At 40.4% G+C, this 26,014-nt stretch overlaps 2 protein-coding genes across 2 annotated transcripts; both read left to right on the forward strand.

Annotated features, from left to right (window-relative positions):
* The first annotated feature begins 582 nt into the window (after positions 1–582).
* Positions 583–12,821, forward strand: lgi1b (leucine-rich, glioma inactivated 1b). The gene is made up of 10 exons (XM_084341906.1): positions 583–1,261; positions 1,363–1,434; positions 3,434–3,505; positions 4,122–4,193; positions 6,729–6,800; positions 8,302–8,471; positions 8,640–8,804; positions 8,975–9,195; positions 9,554–9,800; positions 11,070–12,821. The coding sequence occupies exons 1-10, from the start codon at positions 1,047–1,049 to the stop codon at positions 11,417–11,419; spliced, it is 1,656 nt and encodes a 551-aa protein (XP_084198032.1). The 5' UTR covers positions 583–1,046; the 3' UTR covers positions 11,420–12,821.
* A 24-nt stretch (positions 12,822–12,845) lies between these two features.
* On the forward strand, positions 12,846–26,005 carry slc35g1 (solute carrier family 35 member G1). The gene is made up of 5 exons (XM_084341907.1): positions 12,846–15,439; positions 17,486–17,666; positions 18,779–18,913; positions 19,310–19,506; positions 20,676–26,005. The coding sequence occupies exons 1-5, from the start codon at positions 15,151–15,153 to the stop codon at positions 21,086–21,088; spliced, it is 1,215 nt and encodes a 404-aa protein (XP_084198033.1). The 5' UTR covers positions 12,846–15,150; the 3' UTR covers positions 21,089–26,005.
* The last annotated feature ends 9 nt before the right edge of the window (positions 26,006–26,014 follow it).

Here is a 26,014-nt window from a genome sequence, read left to right on the forward strand (position 1 = left end):
GAACAGAAGTTCGGTGTTTCCTGACTTTTCCACGATCCACTGAACTCAACAAAGGACTCAATGTGGGAATGAGGACAGAGAGGAAGTGAGAGCCAGATGCTATAATGAAATTCACCCTTTGCTGTCTTAGCAAAAGCAGAAATATTTATGAAATCCAGTCCCTTATGTTATTCAATGATATATGTAACCAACATCCTGATAATTAGGTCATTGTCTGGGGGGGAAGAAGAAGAATACTTTGATTAATACTAATTATAATCTACTGGAGGTCACACTTTCCAACCATTTCTTATGCCACTATTAATATTCCATGTTTATTTTTAACCAGGCGGTATAAACTCATCTTCTTCCCACAGTTAATGTCATCATTGTGCCAAAGCGGGGCAGAGGAGCCTCTGAATGAGTGGGAGAGGCAGGTGCATTTGCACAGAGCCTCATGAATAGCCGCTTCCCATTAACCATGCGCGGCTCTGAGGCGCGCATAAATAATAGCTGGCACTGCTGATAAAAAAAAAGCGCACCTTAGGGGCCTCTCCCCCTCCTCCTCCTCCTTCTCCTCTCTTTCTCTTTCTTCCTTTTCTCCTTCTCTCTCACGGGAATTTACGCTTTCATTGCGTCCCTTTCATGGCAAGAGCAACTTATTTGTAAGCAGAAAAAAACAGCCTTGTAAGCAGCGTGTTGTATTCGGGGGAGGTTGAGATAATTGCTTTTCATGACAAAAAAAAAAAAAAAAAAAAATCTGCTCTCTGTTCTCATGTCCTGTCTGTCCCGCATTTGTAATCCTGCGCCCTGCAGAACGAATCCGCTGGACTGGTGCCTTCCCATTGAGACGCAGGACGCATAGACACCAGCCTGCATCCGAGCGCAGCGGCACCACCAGCTCCTATCATTAAAACAAACGAGGGAAGACAGAGAGAGAGAGAGAGAGAGAGAGAGATTTTCTTGAAAAGAATCAGCTGTGGAGGGTTTTTGTTTTGTTTTGTTTTTGTTTTTCTGCCGAGAAGTTGCATGTGCTGGAGTGATAGTACTCGACCGGGACAGAAGGAATGGGATACCCGGGCAGAGCAGTGAGAGGAGGATGGAGAGGGTGGAAGGGATGGACGCTCCTGGTTTGGCTCGCCGCTGTCAGCTTGGTTCTGGCGGACGGACGGAGAGTGAGGCAGCCCAGATGCCCCGTCGGGTGCACCTGCACTAAAGATAATGCCCTGTGTGAGAATGTCCGATCCGTGCCTCACACGTTCCCATCGGACGTCGTCTCACTGTGAGTAGCCCAGCACCTGATCATCTGGATTGTTATTGTGCCATGCAGTGTGGTGAGGTGAGAGAAAGCTCATCTTAAATGTGTGCTCTCCATTCACTCAGGTCTTTTGTCAAGTCTGGATTTAATGAAATCACAGGGGGAAGCTTTGTTCACACACCTGGCCTTCAACTGCTGTGAGTATCTATCTATCTATCTATCTATCTATCTATCTATATGTCTATATGTCTGGGTGTCTGCAAATCCATCCTCAGTGTCAGACAGATCCAAACAATGAGCTCCCTGGAGGAGCTGTATTGAGGCTGATATGCAGATTTTAAAGGGGGATTCTCTGTAATGGTGTCAGGATTATGCAATAGACCACATGGCTACAGCAACTAACAGCAGGGGGAGGGTGGGGAGACAGAGGCAGTGTGTGTGTTTGCAGAGATAAATAATGAACACGTTCTTTGCTCTTTTTTTGTTTTTGTCCAAAGATAGCAGCCTACCGAACAATTTGCTATAATCCACAAAGTGGATGCACATTACAGCACGCTGTCACCGTCGCATTTTTCCTGGCATCGGTTCCTCCATATGCTCGGACGACACTAAATCAGTAAGGATGCGCGTGAAGACTCGTGACCAGAAGGAGGACATATAAACTTAAGTGAACACTGTGGCATCGCCCCGTCTGTCATTATTTACTGCCAAGGTGACCTGGAGTATCTTAACCTCCATTAGAGTACCACTTAATCAATAGGGCCTCTGTGGCCAACACTGTGGCTGCAAAGAGTCGCTGGCCTCGCTGAGCATGCAATCAGAGATAGATATGAAGAGTTTCATTACAAAGTTAGATTACAGTTCAAGCAGCAAAATGTTACTTCCAGGAGACAGATGGGTGATTACGGGTGAGTCTCATCCCCAGATCTGACGCTTTGGGCTGGATGCCAAACCGGAATACTCGTAGTATTACTACGGAATACTCTGTGGGAACGTGCTCACCTAAGTCACATTGCATTGGATGGGAGAATATGGAGTTTGGCCTATCATGGCGCCAGTGCGTCTTTTGTATGAGATAAAGTAAAAGGTTTAGATGCTGGAGGAACAGAATGTGACCTTGGTTGTTTGGGAGGCAGCTGTAGAGATACAGTGCTGCAGCTAAACAATCTTCCACTGTGACCCAGAGCGTGACCTCGGGCCGACTCTACCTCCTGGTGGAGCAGAGTATATAGACACATTTATAATCCTTAGACTTAACATATGAAAATTCCTTAACACCTGCCATTGTGGAAAAAGTCTGGAAAAATATGCATATGGGAGAAGTTACCATTTCAAACACATGTTCCGAAATGTAACCAAGTATTTGTGATGCCTAAACGTAATGAAACAACGCCAGAAAACTGAACAGAAACTGAAAATAATAAGTGAACTAAGTGTAAAAAATAGTAAGTGAATGGTATAATAGTATGGTCACAGAATACAAGCCCTGTTCTCCTTTCAGCATCTCAACTCCTGCATCCTTTCAGCAACAGAAACCATTAAAATATCAAAACGTTAAGCTCTTTCGTACACACGTTGACATACACAAACGCACTGCTGTCCAGCTCAGTGGCCAAGAGGTGTGAGGCATTTTCTCTCCACAGGGGGCGCCAGAATCAACGAGAAATTAAAGTTCCTTGTAGCAGCTTTAAATTAGTAACACCAAAAAAAGTTTTTTCAATTAAAGTTAACATATTAGATTAACACAATCGCTTTAAAACGGACTTGTGTACCTTTTTTAAGTCGGTCTAACAATTCTCTCTTCTCTGTGTTGGCGGACACTATTCTGACATTACTGGTTTAAAGGGTGACTCAGAAACATGTGGGAGGAGGCACCCATTTCTCTCTCCCATTCATTCCATGAAAAACATGTAGGAGTGATATAACATTCCTCTGTTTTATTCATTTGATTCATTCTTTAGCCACATGCTGTGGGCTGAGATGCTGAATGAGTCTGTTGTCTCTTACAGTAACTCTCACACCCTTTCTGTCTCTCTGTCGGCGACTTCCTGCGTCGGTAAATGATAAATCACAGCACTTATCACTGAACACGATCAAACGAGTTCACAGGGACAACAGCACCCATTGTGGGAGTCATGCGGGGACTGTAGCTTTAAATTACGTCCTATTTTTCACTGCTTTCTTTTTTCTTCACAGACTGTTCACAGCAAATTCACTTGACCTTATCGATGAGGATGCGTTCCTGGGTTTACCACATCTTGAATATCTGTAAGTGTTTACCATTAACTTGTAAATGGTTGAAATATACATCTGCGTGGTTAAGGGTCATAATGCACAAACTGTTTCCCAAGTGCACACTTTCTTTATTGTACTAACAGGGCAAGGCACACAGCAATCAAACACACTTTCAATTTCTAATTTGAAACCTTTACCTTTAAAAAAAATCCATCCATCCATCAACACCACACAAAAAATCAGGCAAATCAGCATGCATGCTGGCATTTTAAAGCCCTTGTAAACCCATGTGTCACCCACACAGCTGCTTTCACTTATGTTACCTGATTACCAGTTCATAATTTTTGCTGAGCTTATGTAGAACCCAACCTAACTCCACTCTACGTCAACCAGAGCCTAATAAGCTCCAGTACAATAATTGAAAACACCTGTTTGGTTGTGCAGGCCCTCGACAGTATAATTCATTTAGGCATTTCTTTCCCGTGTGAACGTACTAGATGTAACACACTGTAACTGCTGTCAGCTTCTCACAACTGCCAGGGGAGAAGACGTACAGAAAGTTGAAGGGTTTCAATTCTTTCTGTCGGAGTATATTTAATACTTGTGTGTGGATATCTTAATTGATCTATGAAATATGTCTCTTTCACAGATTTATTGAAAATAACAAAATCGCATCGATATCCCCGTTTGCTTTCCGGGGCCTGAAAGCACTGATACACCTGTAAGTATTTTGGTTCTGTTGGCCATGTTAGAAAACTCTGCACCCTTCCCTCCTTTATTCCTTCCGTCTTTCCTTCTTTGCCAGTTTTAAAAATGTAATACTATATCTTTCCCTCTAAACCTCTCTGTTGAAGTCATTTTTCTTTGGGAGAGGTAATGTGATATTATTATTTAAGGTATTCTAACATAAAACTATGCATCAGTTTCCTGTTTTTCTCTCTCTGTACCACTTTGTCAGTGTCTGAACTGCAGAGGTAGGCAGAAGTGCTGCTGCCAGTGGTGATGTCCAAGGTTACTGTCTGTAGGTGTCAGCTGGATCGGGTTGCTGAAGGGCAGATGTGGATGTCACGTTGACTCAGTGGGCCATCAGAGCTGTTTTTTAAACACATTTTTGATGAAAGATTGTGTGACTTTAACCGTCATATTTTTTTCCTTTCACAAGTAGTTATTGGTAGTAATGGTTAAATGTAATAAAATAGTTTTCTTTGTGAACAGAAATGATAAGGAAAAAGACAGACAGTAGTTTATAAACAGTGTTTTCATAAACACGATTTCACATCCCTGAACTGCGGAGCTTGCCAAAACCAAAGATAGGTGAGAACGTGAGTGACCTACAGGTCACGACTAAATATAACTGTACTGTAACCTTAAACCAAGTGACCTATAATCTGTCCCTAAGTGTCTGACGGGTCGTTCTTAACACATTTTGTGTGAGAGCAGTGCAGCCAAATGCCCCGTATACATGCATCCTTCTTCATGTATGACTTGATGTCTGAATGGATGTGTGGCTTGATAAGGGCCTGCTTTCATTTATACTCTGAGCACTAACAGTTTTTATTGACAGTGACTTGTCTGTTAGAAGCTGCCAAATAGCATGTAACAATCCACGTGTGAGGAGTTGTTGCCTTGATGGCTCTTGCAGCAGACATCTGAAATGATGATAAAAACATTTCCCCTGTAACTATAGCAAAGCTGGTACTGGTGTTCTACACTAAGACTGGTAATGCCCTTAGTTAAAGGGTAACTCCATCGATTTTACACATTAAAGTGTGTTTACAGATCTTTGGGAGTACTACTGCATACGTAAAAAAGTATATAAAACTTTTGCGGCTCCAGAGGAAGCTGCATGTATTGTGGGTAATGTAGGCACTGATTTTAAAAAGGAGGAAGAAAGTGTGAAATAAAAAAGGTGATATCTCTGGTTCTTCTGTATTGGTTGACTCCAACAACATTAAAGGAGTTAAATGCTTTAAAGTTTAAATGTAATTTTAAAGGCTCTGACTACCTTGCCAGGAGTTATGTGAGTAGATCAATACCACTGTCGTGTTCAATATGAAGCTACAGCCAGGAGACAGTTAGCCTAGCTTAGCATAAACACTGGATAGGGAAACAGCTGAGGGAGTTAACAGGTGACTTCCTGGATGATTGTCGTCACTGTTACTCCGCTGTTAAGAAAGTCTGAGATAGTCCAGCACAAATCCCCATGTACAACGACAACTTCTCTTCAATTTAATTAATGATCTTAAAAGGTGGTGGTCCAACCTACAGTCTCGTCTCATTAGTTTAGGATTAAATCTATTGAAAAACGAGCAGTTATTAACTAATAATATGTGTACAGCTGTAAGATTTACCACTAAGATCTCTTCTTACGTGACTCAAAAAGTCCCATGTAACCACATGGTGGGATAAAGTGCTCTCTTCCCGTTCCATGAATACTTCCAGTTGTTTTTGGAGTAAGGTAAACAAACACAAAAAGACTGATAGAGGGAATTTAAAATGCGTCACATACAGTAAATACATTATTGAAGGGCACAGGCAGTTCTCCTGCTGGATTCGCGGCCACTCTGCTGCTGAATCCCCATCTGTTTGGAGAGTGCTTTCTTGCACAAACTCAAAGCAAAATGGCCTCTCTCCCTGGAAAACCTACTCTCAGATAAATAATGCAGCCTTCATGAATAACGCTGACATTTCATTCCATTCACATCTCTTTCTGGTTTTGAAGTTCAGTCCCTCGCTCACAAATTAAACGTCTCATAGGGGGCCAGTCTTGGTTGGCTGGTTGGTTTTAGCTGGCTGGCAAAGATATCACCCACTTGACAGCCTTGGAGAAGTTGGCTAAAAGCGTAAAACAGTGCTTTGTATTATGGGAATCAAATCTAAGCATCTCCATGTAATGGATAAGCTTAATATTAAAGAAACAGCATGTCACCCTTTTCTAGCAAATGATCCTCACTCCCTCTACTCAGTGTAATTGCGGCCCCTTAATTACTAAATTCCTAATGATTTAATTCCCTTCTCTTTCACCACTTAGCCTTTTGTCCCATAAATATGGTCAGGGCATTCAGATTCTGACTTGTGCCTCCCTAACATTTGGTTGCTTGTATTCTGATTGGTATTTGTTTATTCTCCTCTTGCTCAGGTCAGATAACAGAACAGAACAGAATGATACAGTGCAATGACTCATTCTGTGAAGAGGACAGTCTGAGGACCTCTAATTCAATCTCTTGTGCATTATTTCCCCCTCTCTTCTGATTAGGAGTCTGGCTTACAACAACCTTGAGACGCTGCCCAAAGATGTCTTCAAGGGCATGGACGCTCTGACCAAAGTGTGAGTTCAGTCTGTCTTTCATTCTTTGTTGAGAGGCACGAGGCATTAAGAGATCAGTTAATCAGTTTTCTTATTGATTGATTCATTGATTGATACTATAACACCAATTTCTGTGGATTTATGTACATGTTGACTTGTAGTTGTCTGGAGACTTGGATATGCCGGACATAATTACTCGGGCAGCAGATCACAAGAATAATGGCTAACTGTTGCTAACTGCAGCTACCTTTAGCTAGTTTGCTAGGAGCTTGGAGCACCGGGGTAGTGTTGGCGTTTACGGCCGCTATCACAGGAGCTTCAGACTGGGATGGGTCGGGACTATAGCTGGTTGGCATGTTAACTTCTGTTGGTAATTATTAGTATTAGATTTTCGCTTTTCGGATGGTGGACGACCCGACCTACAATCCCAAAGCATCAGTATTTGACTATCCGGTTAAACTGAAGCATTACTATCTTACCGGCAGGAGCTTTAAGTAGCTAACTCTACAACCCAATACATGGACGTCATAATGACAAAACTGTTATTTATTCTATTGATAATTTTAATTTTCAACTACATATTGCACCTTTAAGTCCTTGAATGTTTTGTTTTGTCCACAAACTAAAGATACTAAGTTAACTGTCATAGAGGAGTAAGGAAACCAATAGTCCACAACCAATAAATGAATCATTGCAGCTCTGATTTGTTACTGAGCTTGCTTGAGTGGCATTTTTTCTGAAATAGGCAAGTACAGTGTTACAATGGTACTGTCATGTAATAATTGGTGGTACTTAGAGAGATCCATTTGGGAGGGGTTGGAAAGGATTTAAGGCAAATGTTGAGCGTAATCTTCCTTTATCTTACTTGCTCCTTTCTTAAACTGTGGGATTAAAATACACAGCGATAATATGAGGTAGTAGTGCTAAAAAGGAATGGAGACGGATTCCCACACCAACAGAGGATGTAAAAGTAAGTAGACAGGATGGAAAGATAAATAAAAGATTGTCGAAGAGAGAAGAAAAAGAGGATGTAGATGAAGAGGGTAGAAGAGGAAAAGCTTGTGTAAGGCTGGCAGAATGTCAGGGTAAATGGTAAACAAGTCAATTACAGAGAAAAGAATTGGATCCCGGCTGCCACAATCAGCTGAGATAATGCAGGTTACAGTGCGTGTGTGAATTCAATACACACATCCAAGGTCAACGGCAATTCAGATTGAGAGTGGGCAACGAGCACGAACGACTCAGGAAGATAAAACACTTGTTGTTGTTGTGGCTTTCCTGGCTCGAAGCCAAAGTGCAGCCGAGGAGTGGACGGGGACAGACGGCAGAACAATGAGCAGAAACTGAAGAGGGAGATATAATCTTAATGTTATTATGTGTAAAAGGTCCGGTGAGTAGGATTGAGTCAGACATGTAATATGATATAAACAATGACTGAATTTTCATTTTTGGGTGAACTGTTCCTTTAAGATATACATTTATCTGAAACTGATCTCACATGTGATCCGTCCATGCGTGTTAGCGATCTACGGGGCAACAACCTGATATGCGACTGCAAGCTGAAGTGGCTGGTGGAGTGGATGCACCACACTAATGCCACCCTGGACGAGATCCACTGCAGCGGTCCACCCATTCAGCAGGGGAAGAAGCTCAATGACCTGCTGCCACACTCTTTTGACTGCATCACAGCAGGTATCATCTTACTGTGTGTGGGCCCCCTGCCTGAGAAGCATTATACTAATAACACTGGCTCTCTGTCCTCAGTTAACCGTCTCACCTATTCAGCACTCGTTTCCTTCCTTTTCTTATCGTCATGTCTCGTTTCTTATGACTTATTCATTGTTGTGTCACGCTTTGCAGAATTTGCCTCCTATCAGTCGCTGAAGTTTGAGTCCATTTCGGTGGAGGCGTTCACCTTTGGTACAGATCAATATGTCGTGTTTGCCCAACCGTTTGCTGGGACGTGCAGCTTCCTGGAATGGGATCACGTGGAGATGACATTCAGAACCTACGACACCATTGAAAGTGAGCTCATAAACAGCTAAAGAGCAGCATCGATGTTATGGGAATATCCTGTGTGAATGAGAGGCAGAGGTTTGATTGTATTGTGTCAGTATATCACTTCAGTATCAATGATTAACTGTCTCGTATTCATATTTTTCTCTGTTGTCCTCTCTTCTCTTTGTCCTGTTCAGGCACCTCAACCGTGGTCTGCAAGCCCATGGTGATCGACAACCACCTCTTTGTCATCGTGGCCCAGTTGTTCGGGGGCTCGCACATTTACAAACGCGACACCTCCGCCAACAAGTTCATCAAGATCCAGGACATCGACATCCTGAAGATTCGCAAACCCAACGACATCGAGACGTTCTTGATCGACGGGGAGTCCTTCTTTGTCATCGCCGACAGCTCCAAGGTTGGCCACTTTGCTTTTCCAGAACTCAAGTACCTGAAAAAATCAGGGGCATAAAGGTACCTGATTACTTCATACTGTACAGGTGTTTCTGTTATTTTGTCCAGCCCCTGCTCCTCTAAACGGCTGTATTCTTCCCACCCTGTCAGCCAGTCTTTCCCCCTGGTGTCCTTTTCTGTGCAGCACAGTCGGTTTGTGTCTGCTCCTGCTGATTAACCTGGCATATCCAAATGTTAGCATATGCTCTCCCATATGTTTGGGGACACTCTGGCGGGCGCACACACACACACAGGTTTGGCCTCATCCTTTGCGTTCTAAATAAAAGTGACCAGTGGACATCTTTTACTTATTTCTCTCGCAGGCCGGCTCCACAACAGTCTACAAATGGAACGGCAACGGCTTCTACTCCCACCAGTCCCTCCACCCGTGGTTCCGGGACACAGATGTCGAGTATTTGGAGATCTCCAACAAAGCCCACCTGATCTTGTCCAGCAGTTCCCAGAGGCCGGTCGTCTACCAGTGGAACAGGAGCCAGAAGCAGTTTGACCGCAGGACTGACATACCAGATATGGAGGACGTCTTCTCCGTCAAACACTTTCGGGTCAAAGGTGAGAGCTTCGCTACATTCGTGTGACGGCTTTAGTTACGGGTTATTTTTTTAAGATGCCAATTTTTCATCGCCCTCTGTCCAATGACAACCACGTACTGTATCTCCAAATTTGGTGATTTTGCAACCCAATCTCAAGTATAAATGCATTGTTTCTGCAAACCACGGATATGTTAAAACTTTACACTTCTTTAAACGTCGACTTTTTGTCCCGTTAGGTTAGGTTTAGGCACAAAAAACTGGATAGGTTTCGGAAAATGTCCCGACATCTTAAAAATATCTAGTTTGGTTTCTGCAATTAAAGCTGCAGTATAACTCAGTGGTTCGCTAAAATAACCAGCTGAAACAGAAAGCAAACAGTCGTCTCTTGCTCACCTAACACAGGTGTCATGCCACCACCATTCCTTCCTTGTCCCAATGAGAAACTCTGCTTGCATACATGTAATCTAAATATAATTTAATATTTGTTTTATTATGGCTACTGGGCTGAGATTTTACATTTTTCTTTCATGGGTTGAGAAAAAAATAAAATCCTTCTTCTTAAACTAAATAAACGATCTTGAATAAGCTGGAAAATTGTAACCAAGCTGATAACAGGCGGTTTTTCTGAGCTCAGGAAAAGTTATAATATGATGCATTGCTGTGGATTAAACTACCCTACAGTACACAGTACAAGCTCAACCTGAAACGTATACAACAGTAAAATTAATCATACACATTAATGCAGCAATTACATGAATCCAAACTTAAAGTACACGTAAGCAACTGACACACTTTAAGTAAGCTTTGCTGATAATACTTGCATACTATTACTTAAGTAAGGTTCTGAGTGCAGGACTTGTTATTTCACATTGTTGTACTGCTACTTTTACTTACCTCAAGCATATAAGTATTTCTTGCCCTGCTGGGTGTGTCTTTTGATTAACAGCAGGCTTTGATCCAGTGTTAACATTTTCGTTTATATGGTTTCTGTAATATTCATGAGTCACACTCTTGGCTGTAATTCACTACACTTTCCTTTTTAAGGTGGTAAGAGGCAATAAAAACTGTCCACTGTTGTAAAACCTGCCCATAAATGATATAATATCATCTGCCTTGTTTCTTTCTAAAGGGACAGCTCGACTATTAGCGACTCTTTCCAAATAATAACAAGCTATGAATTATTCTGGAATTACATAAACTGTTTTTGTGAGCTTGTCTATTTCAGTTCCAGATTTAGAGCTGAATGTGTAAACTAAAGAGTCCCTTCACTACTGTGTCCTTTTCAAAGGTGAGCTGTTTATATGCCTGACAAGATTCATCGGGGACTCCAAGGTGATGCGCTGGGACGGCGCCATGTTCAAGGAGGTCCAGACATTTCCTTCCCGCGGCTCTATGGTGTTCCAGCCCGTCTCCATCGGCAACTGGCAGTACGCCATCTTGGGCAGCGATTATTCACTGACGCAGGTCTACCAATGGGACACCAAGAGGGGCCAGTTTATCCCATCCCAGGAGCTGAATATCCAGGCGCCTCGTGCGTTCTCTCTGGTTTCTATTGACGACCGGGTGTTCCTGCTCGCGTCCAGCTTCAAGGGGAAAACTCAGATATATGAGCACCTCATGATCGATTTGAGTAATTGAAACCCATCCTTACTTTGGGACAAATCGTGTACACTACCATTCAAATTGCTCTCTTCTGCTTTCATTCACCACCGGTTCCCATTTTAGCGTTCAAGCAGAAGCTCAAATTATCTGAAAGGATATTGGTTATGATTATTTTAGGAGGTCTGACACCATTTCCATGACACTGAAGATATATTCTACACAGCCCCTGATGCCTTTGTACAGCAACCACTTTATTTTGATAAACTCCTCGTATGTTCATCTTAATTCCTCACTGTTCGGGAATGCCTTATTGTCAATTCCATAAACTTAATTCCACTCAAAGTGCGAACTGACTATCTTTCAGGAAAAAGAAGCTATGAAATCACTGCTTTTTGTCTGTTATTCATGAAAGTCTCTGCAATTCAACTCCATACATTGTTTTTAGTTCTACTGTAGGAATTTTTGACAGGAAAGATGTTGGTCGTGCTAATGCAATGGAAGGTACATTCTCGAGGGAAAGGGGCCAAGTGTGTTCAGATTGAAGTGTACAGTTTTTCCTAGAAAAACACAGTGGAGACAACTTTTCTTTAACTTTAGCGAAGCAATTCAGGAAAATCTCACAAGGCATAAGTGCAGAGGTTGAGAACAATACCATCTTCCGACCAAATGTGGGTGAAACTTAGACGACTTGCTGACAGTCAAATCCATTTTTCTTGCACAATTTGGCAGCTAGTAAACCTGTTCTATTAGCTGTTTGTCATTACTTAACACTTAAAGAAGTGCACTGCGTATATGAAATGAAGACTCCACTAAACACCGTGAAAACCTGAGAACAAAAAAAGTCCTGTCTACTCTATGTCCATCAGACACTCGTGGTGTTGACTCCTGATGAATGACTCGCTAGAAGCGTCCCACTGTGTCACCCAGCCCTCCCTCTTTCACTGCACTCTTGCCCCTTTTCTCCCTCATTGACACAAACCATTGTTGTCTTTACTCCGCAAACTAAAAAGCCAACCACTGTGCAGCACCTAGTACCTGTTCTTTCACACGCTCCTCTTATTCTGGCACAAAGGAAACAGAGTTGTGATAACAATTAACAACGTCACTGACAACGATTTGCCAAATATAATGTTTACGTTTTTTCAATACTGTGTAAAGTAATTTATATGATATTTCTTTTTGTATGTAGAAGGGACCACACTAAATGTTTTATTTTTCATAGATATAGAATTTTGTGTAATTACTTAAACAGAAAAACAACACAAAAACAAGAATCACCTCTTTAAATGCTGTGTAACATGTTACTTCAGAACAGTATAGGCGTTCTCGTGTCAGTATCATCTAGTTAGGTAAGGATAGAGGGTATTAGCTGCTCCTTTGTCATGTTGTTGCTCATTGTATTTTATGTACAGTAGTAATAAAATACTAAAATGCTAAATCAGTGTCATAGTTCTTTTATTGTTACTCAAATTTGGTGTTACATCTCACACTGTATATCTGGATCATAACGTTTCTGAGTCTTCTCGATGGACTTACTGAAAGTGGCTTATATTTACAGTCGAGTCAGTGTGTTATGGGCACCCCACTGTGGTGGTAAATAGGAAGGGTTTAACTATGATCTCGTAGTAAATCCATTGTGATCAAAAACATAATCTACTTTCAGGAAGTACACTGCTGCAGCAAGCATTCCAGCCAAAACATGCCTGAACACTTTGGGGAAAAAAATATAACATCTCATATATATGTGAATTGTTACATCATCATTAAGATTAAGTTATTATTTAGTTTGTCAAGTATCCTAAAACCTCATTACTTTGAGTTAAGAGTCATAATGATGTAACATTAAGATAGGCCTGCATCATGATAATGACCTAGGCTATATGTCATGAGTTCATTAGTTCAATTAGTTCATTATTTGTCTTAACATCATAACTATGACATAGGCCTGTCTTGATGTAACATCAGTATACTTCTAAGTCAAAATGATAAAGTTTTTGGATACCCGACAAACAAAATCATAATTGTAAGTCTGAATTATGATGTAACTGTTCATATTTATTTATTTATTAAATGTTTTCCCCCAGAAGTCCACGCATGTTTTAGCTGGAATTAGCTCGGGGCATCAATGTACTTCCTGAAATGTAGTACTACATGCAATCCATTGTGAACAAAAACATCTTTTACTTTCAGGAAGTATGATGTAGCCCATCTTAATGTTACATCATTAGTCTTTAAACTCAAATTAATGAGGTTTTAGCATACTTAGCAGACTAAATCATAACTGTAAGTCTTAATTATGATGTAAATATTCATATTTACTTATTTTCTTCCAAAATGTTAATGCATGTTCTAGCTGGAATTAGCCTGGGGCATCAATGTACTTGAACCTGAATGTAAAAGATGTTTTTGTTCACAGTGGATTCAGTGTAGTACTACATTAAATTCATTGTGAACAAATATGTATATTTACATCATAATTAAGACTTACAAGACTACAAAACAGAGAGACTAATGATGTAACACTAAGATAGGCTACGTCATGGTAATGACGTAGATATTAGGACAAATTAGGAGCTACGCAGGTTTAATTTTTCTTTTTATCACATGGACTAAATTTAATGACATTAAATCCATTGTGAACAAAAACATCTTTTACTTTCAGGTATATGAATGCCCCAAGCTTATTCCAGCGAAAATATGCATGAAAAAACTAAAAGAAAATCAGAAATATGAATGGTTACATCATGATTAAGACCGATTAATGATAATTAATGTAACTCTAAGATAGGTTAACATCATAATCAGTAGTTAAATGTGGACTACATTTAACTACATTAAATCCATTGTGAACAAAAAACAATCTTTTACTTTCAGGAAGTACATTGATGAACATTTTTGGAAAATATATCTCATAAATATGAAATGTTTAATCATAATCACTGATTTTTGTCTATTTTGAGTTTCCAGACTAATGATGTAACACATGTAGTCCACGTTTAACCACCAACTATGACACAGACCTATCTTAGAGTTACATCATTAGACTTTTAAGTCAAAATAATTACGTTTTTGGATAGCTGACAAACTAAATCAGACTTAATTATGATGTAACTATTCATATTCATGATTTTCTAGAAGTTAATGCATGATTTCACTGCAATAAGCTTGGGGAATCAATGTACTTCCTGAAACTTAATCATGTACTTCCTGGACTTAATGTAGTTAACGACATTAAATCCACTGTGAACCATGCTGTGAACAACATCTTTTACATCCAGGAAGCACATTGATGGACATTTTTGGCAAATATATACCTCATAAATATGAAAAGTCTCATCATAATCATCATAATTAAGACTGATTTTAGTTGATTTTGAGTTTACAGACTAAAGATGTAACACTAAGATAGGCTTACGTCATGGTTCTGACGCACAAATGAAGGGAAATCATGAGCTTTAACTCTCCTTGTCATCACGTCGACTGCATTGATGTGTTTCAGATGTGTGTGAGCTGAGTTTTGGTTGGCTCAGGTCTCCACAGCCTCCCTCTACAATGGGCGTCAACGTCGGGCAATGTTTTAGTCGTCCGGCAGAGTTGGTTCGCGTTCAGCTCTGCCCCCCTGTGGGTAAAGTAAACCACCGCATGGGAGTTTGTATCCTGCCACCAAGGTTAGTCATTAACCTTGTCTTCTCAGTCACTCAGGGCACCAAAGAAGGCGGACAGCGCTCTGTCCGAGGCATGCTGTCGCTCGGCCATCACATCTTACCATGGCAGACTGTAACCACTGCGCACACGAGCGGGCTTTACCCGCAGAGGACGACATTACCGTAGTGTTTCACAGAGCTGACAACCAGGACGACGAGTGCGGCGATGACGAGCGGACGGCGGAGAGGATTCACTTGCAGCGCGGCTGTCGTGTGTCGTGTGCTTACGACGGCGGTGATGCTGAGGAGACGGAGGAGGCGAGGGGAAGCGAAAATTCACCGGAAGGCGGCGAGGGAAGAGCGCTGTGCCCGCCGGCGTGTTGCGTCAGAGGCGAGCCCGCATCCCGGGAAGGTAGAGAAGAGCGCACGCACTTTAGTTTAGCTCTTAAACGGAAGTGATAAAAAAAAAAAAGATACGAAATAAAGACATAAATGTCCCCATCCTCACATCGGTGTCGGCAAAACAAAAAAAACCATGCAGAAGTAACGTGCCCTATAACGTGGCCCTCACGTTATACAACCGTGTAACGTCACATCGGTAATAACGGGGCTATCACGTGTAGGCTAACAGCCTGTAAGCAGGGGTATAGTCGCGGGGGAGCAGCGCGGGTCACTTCACACACTTTCTCTAAAGTTTCGGCGCTTTTCTGTGTCAACAAGGCCGGCGCGTCATTTAAACGTCACATTAAAAGTCGACACCCTCCCCCCCCATCGGCCAGTGACCCAAATTATGTATGTTGGAAGAAATCATATTTGATGGAAATATCTTTTTTCCCCCTTTTTTATGGTCGTTTGTTGTCTCACAGCACGTTAAAACGCTGGTTGATGTATTTTTAATGCTTAATAATATCTAAACTATGATGCACAGTTCCTCCTTTCAGTGTGTGTGCGTGTGTGTGTGTGTGTGTGTGTGCCTTATATGTAAGGAAGCTGGTTGCTAAGTGTGCAGCCGATACAAAGATAAAGTGCTGTAAACCTTCCCTGAGAGGATGGATGACTGTGCACTTTTACAGCACCAGGGCTAACGTACCTGTAGGCTTTCAGCACACTACACTTGGAAATAAGACCCAGTTCGACACACAGTTTGTGCCTATCAGCAAAACAGATGTGACACTACAGAAAGGGTTTTTCCATCGGTGTTACTCTGTATAAGGAAGAAAGACGTTTTGGCTTTGTTTTGGGAATTTAGAAGGAAGTGAAAAATGCACGCGACGCCCCTGGACATTAGTTTGTCTCTGTGCACTTTTCATACACTGTGTAGTTTTGGAAAAGAAATTCAGAAACTCACAAAGCTCATGTTTACAATATTGATAAGGTTATAATACAAACTGAGGAATATTTATGATTTACATTCCTGAACAAACACGGCGTTATCAGAGGCAAATGAGGTCCCCAGGACACTGTTTGAAGCTGGAAAAGGGTGGCAGGGTCCGCCAAATATTAACAGAGTACAGTAGTATGAAACTGTGTTGTCAGTTTGTTTATTCAGTCACGAAAATGAAGAGAGTTTGTTTATTTAGTTTGTTTCAGTCAATGAAGATCTTTCTCTTCTGGTTAAAATGACTTCCCCGAAACTGCAGTGCACCTTTAAACTTGAAACTTTAAACTTGTTTAACAAGTTTAAATTCAGATGAAATTCAAATGACTGTACAGTGTGTAACTATAGAAGGGTTATTCCATCGGTGTTACTCTGTATAAGGAAGAAAGACGTTTTGGCTTTGTTTTGGGAATTTAGAAGGAAGTGAGAATTGCACCCGGTGCCTCTGGACATCAGTTTCTCTTTGTGTACCTTTTGTATATGGTGAAAAATGACATGTGAGAAAGAAAGGCCAAAGTAATATAAAAAAATTGTGTTACACTGGAATACTAATGCAGTAAAGTATAACCCTGTAATAATCATCTTGCCTGTGTCTATTAGGCATAAAAGTGGAACTGCACTGTACATTTTCAAAGTTGTCTTTTCTTTAAAAAGGTCAGGAAATTGATTACCTCAGAATTACCAGGTAAAACAGCCTATTGGATCTAAGTTTGACGAGCTTCGGTGAACAGAATCGGTGAACAGACCACACATTGTGGACGAACACAGAGAAAGGTGCCTGAGCGACCTCAGGCTGCAATCTAATCTCCACAAACATATCAGCTTGTTGCTCCACAGGCAGGGTTTGCAAACACTACACCACTGAATTTCACAGATCTTTTGTTTGTGGTATTCCAACAGACTTCGAAGGCCACATGGAGTTCAATAACATACTCTCAGGTTCACCCCTCCATCCTGCAGTTACCGTATCAACAAAATACTAAGAGATACCCTTCTCAGGGCCCCCGTCTCTCTACCTCTCTGCTCCCTCATCCTTACTTCCTATTCTTTGTCTCTCTCCTCCTTTTCTCTCTTTCACAGGCCCAGAGAAACCAAAATCATGTCCAGGTCTCGGTTTGTTCTATGCGTTCCTGTCCACAGTCTTCTTCTCCATCATTGCCCTCTTGGTGAAAACCATCCAGGGAGTCCACGCCATAGAGATCAGCGCCATACGCTGCTTCTTCCAGATGCTCTTTACTGCGCCGTTACTCATCTACCACAAGTAAGCACGATGGAGAAACTCAAATATTTAGATTTCATGACCTCAACACTTACATTTTAACCCCAGAGTCAAGATTTGCACATACCTTTTATGCAATAATAAGTGCTATTGTAACACCCCCAAAACAGTCTTTCTTTTAAACCAACAATTTATATGTTGTGATTAGATCCAAGTTCGTTTATATCCCTGTTTGTCAGGGGATTCCTGCATTTGTGTTCAAATACAAGAATCATGGCTTAACATATAATCACTTGTCAAACAAGTTTGCATTGTCAAAATACTTCGAGAGCCATGTATTATTCCCTTCGGCCCTGTTCATGAAAAATATTATGTACTTACAATGTTGGGAAGGTTTTGAATAAAGCCTTTCTACATGAAATATGATTTTAAATAAAGTACCAAAGGTTCTATTGTAATTGTATTGAACAGTAACAGCATATTGTTCCGTTTTCACCTAAATTACTGTTAAAAATAGTACAATACAATATAATACAATAAAGAAACACTTTAAGAAAGAAAATATTAAGTAAGGTAGATTCTTAAAGGTCCCATATTACGCTCATTTTCAGGTTTATATATTTGATTTTAGGCGTCTACTAGAAAATGTTTACATGCTTTAATGTTCAATAAACACAAAGCAAGAAAGTCAATAAAGGGAAATAAAATACAGCTTCTAAAAATCATTAAGTTTACTTTCTTTCCATTCATTTCACAAGCATGACATGACAAACTTACACGTAACCAGTTCACTAAAGAACGACATTGTTATCCCAAGAATCAAAATTAAACTTAAATCCCAAAGACTACCGCACTGCCTTTATTTATTCATGTAACTATTCATCCATTCATCCATATGTCCTCTGCATTCCTTTGTTTTGACATTCATTCATAACCACTTCTCTTTACAGCCCCACCCATTCATCTGTACATCCATCACTGTCATCTCCACAGTACCTAAATCTACCCATCTGTCATTTTCTTTTTGCTGAGTTTTCCCCCTCTTTCTCTGAAATTCTGTGTATAACTTCCTTTGTCAGTCTAACAATCAATCCACCCATCCATCCATCCATCCATTCATTCATTCCATCATCCTCATATCTCTGCTCCTCCAGGACAGGTTTCCTTGGTCCCAGAGATAAACGTAAATATCTGGTGTTTCGAGGTTTCGTTGGTTCCAATGCCATGATCCTGCTCTTCTATGCTGTTCAGCAGATGCCGCTAGCAGATGCCACCGTCATCATGTTCAGGTGAGAGGAGGTTGGAGCGTAATTAATTGTGCCTGATGAGTGCTGATTACACTAAGTCTGCAAAAAGGTGTTGTCCTCTGCGAATAGCACACCGTCACATTTTTCTCTAATTCCCCTCCCGCCTTTCTTTCTACACCTTCGTCTCTTTATCTCACTTTCCAAAATTTTTCTTATTCCTCTTAATTGTCTCTCTCTCCCTGCCATAGTCTGTTAGTAATATATAAAAGATCCGGGGAAGTGGGATTCGCATAGAGCAACATACCTCATATGAGGCTAATCTGTTAAGACAATAATCAGCATTTCTCACCAGTTTTCTCCTTTTTTTTCTCTATATTTTATTAATTAAACTGCACCCGTAAATGTATTACTTACTATTATTCTTTCATTGTCCCTCAGTAATCCAGTGTTCACCTCCCTCCTGGCCTGGATCTTCCTGAAGGAGAGATGTACCATCTGGGACTTAGTCTTCATGGTTTTTACCCTCACTGGAGTCATCCTCATCGCCCGACCACCATTCATCTTTGGCGAGCATCCACGTGGCATTGAGGGCAACTACACTAACCACATCAAGGGGACTATTGCTGCCTTCGCAGGTGATACAATTAACAGTCTCCCTTTCATACAGCACCCATAAAGCAGTAGAAGTTTATGTGACCATAAGAAATAGATAAAAACATTCACAAGGACGTATGACAATGAGAATTTTCTTCGTCCTTGCATGACAGACCGTTTATTTTAACCAGGTCAGGTTTACCATGGCAACCAGGGGAATTCAATGCAATACAGCTATGTCCTCTGGCACATCAGGGTCAGATGGGAGATACAGTCCTCCCAATTAGTCATAGTTCTCCTCTGGGGGTTCTCCTTCCAGTGCTCAAATTGGTCCTTTCCATGTGAAAGAGAGTTAGTTCAAGGTCCTTATAGACCTATAAGCACCTTACACAATCTCAAAAAATGACATCTGCCACCCTGCAAAGAAACCTGGTGTTAGCTGCTCGACTCCACATCTATTGTGTGTCTGTCTGGGGAGAATGATCCCTCCTGTTTTGCTCTCACTAAAGATTCCCTATATTCTTTCCCTTTCAAAGGTTTGTTTGGAGGGTCTAAGGATAGAGGGTGTTGCATGTTATACAGGTTGTGGAGCCTCTTGAGACAAATTTGTGATGGATATTGGGCTACATAAATAAAACTGACTTGACTCGAACTTGCAGCTTGAATGTTTCAACTTGCAGAAATTGCTTGCGTAGCAGCACAATTTGCCAAATATTTGGGGAGAAACACCCAGCTACAAATTGAATACTGGCTCTGGAGTGCGAGGAGCTTTTGTGCCAGCGTCAGTGCCAGTGTCAGTGCCAGTCCAGTGTCAATCAGAAGCTTAACTTTTTGAGCAAGTTCTGACACGCTAAAAACACAAGGGCAACACTGTACAGAGTTAGGCAATTGTTCTCAATGGAGAGCGCATCTGTGTTCTCTTCAGCAGCTACGCTAGCCATAGCAGAAGTTGATTGTCTACTCACCCCCATGCCGATGGAAAGTTGGGCGAAGTAGTCCACGAAACAGTCACAGCAAAACAATGTTGCAGCATTCTCCTCCAGTTGTTACCACATATATATACGTTTTCACAATGGTCACCAGAAGAAACTCAAACTAACATGTTCAACTTAAGTAACTCAAATAAATCTTCAATAATGTCTGTCTTTCATTTTCATCATTCTTCTCATTGCTGTATTCATTCAGTATCTTATTTTTGATTCATTCTCAGGAGCTATTGGGGCTGCTTTTACATATGTTGTCCTTCGCAAGATTGGGAAGAGCGTCCATTACTACCTCTCTGTCTGGTACTACGCTGTCATCGGTTTCATTGAGTGCCTCATCACTGTATCCGTCCTTGGGGAATGGAAGATCCCATTCTGTGGCCGCGATCGCTGGTTGCTGATGTTGATTGCTGTCCTGGGTATCGCTGGCCAGAGCTTCCTCACAAAGGCCCTGCAGATCGAGAAAGCCGGACCCGTGGCCTTGGTGAGGACTGTCGACGTGGTGCTGGCGTTCACCTTCCAGTTCATTTTCTTTAACCGTGCACCGACCTGGTGGAGCCTCGGAGGGGCGCTGTGCGTTGTGGCGAGCACTAGTGGAGTGGCTCTCAGGAAGTGGTACAGCAACTCTCGCAAGAGCTGAGAAAGACAAGCAACATAGAATACTTTGGTATTACTATTTATTCTTTTTTCAGTATCATATGTTCCTGATTTATTCTGTATTTTTCTTGTTTTTTACATGCAAACGTGAGGAGGTTTGAGCTCGTTGCGGAGTTAAAACAAGAAATATAGGAGGATAATCTAGTATAGGTCAGTCGAAAAGTCAAAATTGAATTCTGTACATCTATACATGTTGATTCCTGAGAGTCAACCTGTGTAAAAATTTTCATATTCATTTTTTGTGTAAATTGACTCATAAATAAGAGGAACGGAAAACTGTTGTCGCCCCAAACCATATCCTGCTCCCTGGAGCGTTCTTAGCTAACAAACTGCCTATTCAAAAGAGATTTATTATTTTCTCTTTAAAAAAAACTATACAGCATAAACGGGGCTGAAAGTTGAATGATGAGGCAGATTGGTGAAGGATATCCACAGTCCCACATCCTTTTGCTTTTATCTATGTAAAATAGCCAAAGAGAACAGAGTGCTGCAGGGATGACGTATTTTGGTGGACCAAAATTAGCACTGCCCTTCTTTTCCTCGACAAAAAGCCAACAGGAGTTTTCCACAGGATTTTGGATTTTTGCGGCAAATAAACCAAATAAATATGATTTATGATACTTACACAAGGTAATATTTATGAATGTGTGCGATCTTCAGAAGTATCAACGTTATAAACGAACTACACCAAAGTCATATGTCAGTAAGTTCCCAATGATGTTTAATGTCCCTAACAACTTTGGTTATCTAATTTAGCCACTTGTTATGTAAAAACACTTAAAATTCACAGGTGTGTATTACGTATTTAATGTTCTTAGAACAAAACGTGAATATCTCTTCAGGTTGCGGTAACCACAGACCTTATTTCAGGCATCTAATCGTAAACCCCTAAAAAAAAACTCATTGGCTTAAAGACGAGGGAACTGGAAGTGGAAAAATGTTAAAGGAGACATTTTATGCTCATTTTCAAGTTCATAATTTTATTTTGGTTCACTGCTGGAATAGGTTTAAATGCTGTAATGCTTAAAAAACACACCCATTGTCTCATACTGTCCAGTGCTGCAGCTCTGTATTCCCCCTCTGCCTGAAACGCTCTGTTTTAGCTCCTGTCTCTTTAAGGCCCCGATCCCGAATACCCAGTCTGCTCTGATTGGTCAGCTCACACAAGCCTGAGCCAGCACCGTGTGGCATAATAGGTCTCCTTTAATTATTTTCTGGGTTTTAAGACTCATTCCTGCAGCACTCTACTGGGACCAATCATACTGTGTCACATAACATGTCAATCATGTTAAACGTCAAAAAAAAACTAACACTACATATTTCATTTTGTAGTAGCATGGACACTGTAGACGTGTGTTTATTTAAAAAAAAATTGTGGAAACAGATTACCTCACAATTGCCAATTAAAGCCGACTAATAATTTGAAGTTGTTCACTTTCTTTTTTAGCTCGTACAACTTAAATTTGATAGTCTGCTTTACTTGATAATTCTGAGGTAATTCCTGACTTTTTTAAAGTAAAGTCAACTTTTAAAATTCACAGTGTACTAGCGCTATCATAAAAAAAATTACTTGATATATGTGTGGTGCTGATGGTACAAGTATCACTGTTTTTAGCAAACAGGACATTTTATTATAAAGACATTGCAAAAATTTGAGTCAACAAATAGAACTTGTTCCAAGTTTTTACTTGAGTACACTGTAAAATCCGAAAAAGTGACTTTTACTTTGAAAAATCGAGGAAACCGATAACCTCAAAATTACCACGTAAAGTAGACTAATCATTTTAAGTTTTTAAATCTTTTTAGTTCCTACAATTTAAATTTAATAGCCTACTTGGTAATTCTGAGGTAACTGGTTTCCTGCCTTTTTTAAAGTAGAGTCAACTTACAGTGTAGGATTCTCTCAGGGATCTCTTGCCTAACAGCTTAACATGCCCAGATTTGAATTACACCTAAATGCAACACAACGTTCTTATTCATGAAGCATTTATGCCTTTGTATTATATTGATTTTTTATTTTTTCACCCCCATTTTCTCTAGCATATTAAAAGATAATAGGATCATAAGATAGTAATAGGATAATTTCTTAATGATATCTTTTAAGTGCCTTAAGTAGGGAACTATAACCTCTAGCTTCCCTAAGCTGAGCTGCTCAGTAACAAGCAACTTAAACTGGGCAGCTCTGATCGTGCGTTTTCATGTGAAGTATGAAAAACTTAAAATGCTCGAATGACAAGTCCAACAGCATTTTTAACGAGGTGCAAGATACATGATCCACAAAGGCAACACTGAGCTCTTCATCATCTCAGGAGGAGTCAACTCTCTCATGTTGTCGAGCACTTAATGTCATCTTAGAACTGAAGCATCTAATTAGTGGCACAGCTGTCTAAAAATATATTTTCTATGATGCAGAAAGGGGGGTGTTGTTTGCACTTTGTCTTCGCTTTAGGGTAGAGTAAGTGTCAGTGACCTGCCACTATAATTCAGCAAATGGTGATCATCCAAACGGCTGCACACAAGGATTGCTGGACTAAGCTGATGTTGAGGTTTTACACTTGTCGTTTTTGTCAACCTCAGTTTAATTATTGTGCCAAGTCCAGGGTGTCTGTTGTCATCAAGATCATCAAGTTTTACCTGGCTGAGTACAGGTTTGTCCAGCTTATGAAACAAGAGTTTTGGATAAGGTCCGAGCAAAACGAAAGTAATACTTAAAATAGTGTGTTTTGTCCTTCGGCACTAAAAAGTTGCCTTGAATCAAAGATGATCTTTATCTTATTGTTTGTAGAAAAACTAAAATACCCTTATTTCATGGGCTGTGGCTTTCTAGAAGAGCAGCCGGTGTGATCTGCGTTATTGTCTGACATTAATCATCCTGTATGTTTAGCATTTAGCAAGGTGTTTCCCACTGTCATGGCTGATACTGTCTTAGTGCAACTGCACTCATCTGTTGCAGAAGTGTCTAATTGGGTGCTGGAAAAGGAAGGCAATCGGTGCTGCTAGACTGCTGTTTCTTCCTCGCTATTTTTCCTGTTGAGATCTGTGTCAGCACCTCTGCATCATCAGCCCTGCCTCCAATTATAGTTCTTCCTTTTGTAAACTCTCACTAACAATTGAACCATTCAGTTGTCATATTATTGTTTTTGTTGAATAAGATGGTCGAAGTGACACTTCTTACGATGGTGATGTGCAGCAGGGTCAAAAAGTCTGACACCAACAGTCAAAACACTTCTTTTTGCATTTGTTTATAATGTAACAGTATTTTGTTCATTACAAATTGTAATATAAACATATTGATATGAGTAAAAAGTTGAATCTTAGATGTACATGAATTTCAGAATATCATAGTATTAGGTATGCCCCCTCTTGAGCTGGCATGGACTCCACAAGTTTTTCAAAATACTTCTTATTTACTATCATTTATACAAATGATACTATCAGTTTACCAATCTGAGTGAAAAATGTAATATTCAAAAAACGGTATGTCTCTCTTTTGCTGTAATGGCAGCACTGGAGCTGGCAGGGACTCCACAAGTTTCTCATAGTTATCCCACTTAATGCCTGGCTTTCTCAGTCTTCAAGTGCCCGCATACATGTAAATGTCCAATGGGTTTGAGGTCAGAGACTGTGGAAGAAAGTCAGTCAGGACTCCTTGTAGCACTGCAAAGGTAGTTTGGGGTCATTATCCTTCTAAAGTAAGAATCCTTCTCCTCAAAGATGCAACCCAGCGGGTGTAATATGTCTCTGAATAATGGAGTGATACCTCTCATGAAGTCTCTTTAAGACTGAGAAAGCCAAGCATACTGTGAGATTACAGGAAGCTTGTTGGAACACTGTCAAATAGTGCTTGTATAACATGAGTCAGCAGGTCTTGAAACAAACCTTGTGGAGTCCATGCCAGTTCCAGTGCATGCAGTCATTGGAGCAAAAGGGGGACATACCAAATACTATAAAATCTGGAAATCATGTACATTTGGGATTCAACTTTTCACTGAAACTGTTAAGCTGATGTTCTAATTTCTACTAAAGAAAAATAACATTACATTAGAAACCAATGCAAAGTAGAGGAGAAGCATTTTGACTAGTGGTCTCTAGACTTTTTGACCCTACTGTATGTGTGTTTCCTCATGAAGGCAAATGTAGATTCCAAGGGGAATATAAAGATTTAAAATTGCCCTATAGGTATGGCACAGTGTGATATGTGAAGGCTATAATGAAGCAGGGCTCCCCGTTCTATGCTGAACAAAGCACTCTCCTACGGGAGTGTGTTTAATTTTTATTTCCATGCAATTTGCTGTGTTTTGAAATTCATCTCAGCTGTGCACATTATAGTATTATGCAACTTATTCTGATTAGACACTGATGTATTTACACAATACCAGTTATGAATTTAAAAAGGCATCACTTCAAAAAGTATGTCGCTACCCAGTTGTTTTAAAGAGTAGAAAACAGTTAAATTATTAATTTGGGTTGCTTATACAACAGGCCCGTGGATATAATTAATCTTTTAGTCATAGTTTAGTGTGGAGGAATTTTTTAAAAGAAATCATTGTTCATAATACAGTAGGATGTCATGGTCACTTCAGATTTTATGTTCTTCGTGTTTGATTTGCTTTTACATTGATTTCTACTTCTCGCAATATTAGTTTAGTTGACTTGAATGCTGGTAGAGTAAGCACAATGTGTTGTATTTCCATCGAACGTTTGTTTCAAGACCTCTAAGCCTTACAAACCTACGAAAGCTGTTTTTAGGGTTTTTTAAACTATGCTTTAATAGTATTTATTTTACTATTTCTGTAATGTATTACATCGACATATTCTTTAAGATGTATATATTTCTGCATAGCGATTGATTATATTTAGTATATTATGATTTATTAATAAACTCTCTATGAAGATATCACTCTCGCTG

The sequence above is a fragment of the Pagrus pagrus genome (assembly GCF_965226575.1).
Source record: "Pagrus pagrus genome assembly, chromosome: 21".
Lineage (NCBI taxonomy): Eukaryota > Metazoa > Chordata > Actinopteri > Spariformes > Sparidae > Pagrus > Pagrus pagrus.

Coding starts and splice junctions, on each gene's coding strand:
- slc35g1 (XM_084341907.1), top strand. CDS start 15,151: ATGGCAGACTGTAACCACTGCGCACACGAGCGGGCTTTACCCGCAGAG. Junction 15,440..17,485: donor CGAGCCCGCATCCCGGGAAG/GTAGAGAAGAGC, acceptor TCTCTTTCACAG/GCCCAGAGAAACCAAAATCA. Junction 19,507..20,675: donor GACTATTGCTGCCTTCGCAG/GTGATACAATTA, acceptor ATTCATTCTCAG/GAGCTATTGGGGCTGCTTTT.
- lgi1b (XM_084341906.1), top strand. CDS start 1,047: ATGGGATACCCGGGCAGAGCAGTGAGAGGAGGATGGAGAGGGTGGAAG. Junction 4,194..6,728: donor CTGAAAGCACTGATACACCT/GTAAGTATTTTG, acceptor TCTTCTGATTAG/GAGTCTGGCTTACAACAACC. Junction 6,801..8,301: donor ATGGACGCTCTGACCAAAGT/GTGAGTTCAGTC, acceptor CATGCGTGTTAG/CGATCTACGGGGCAACAACC.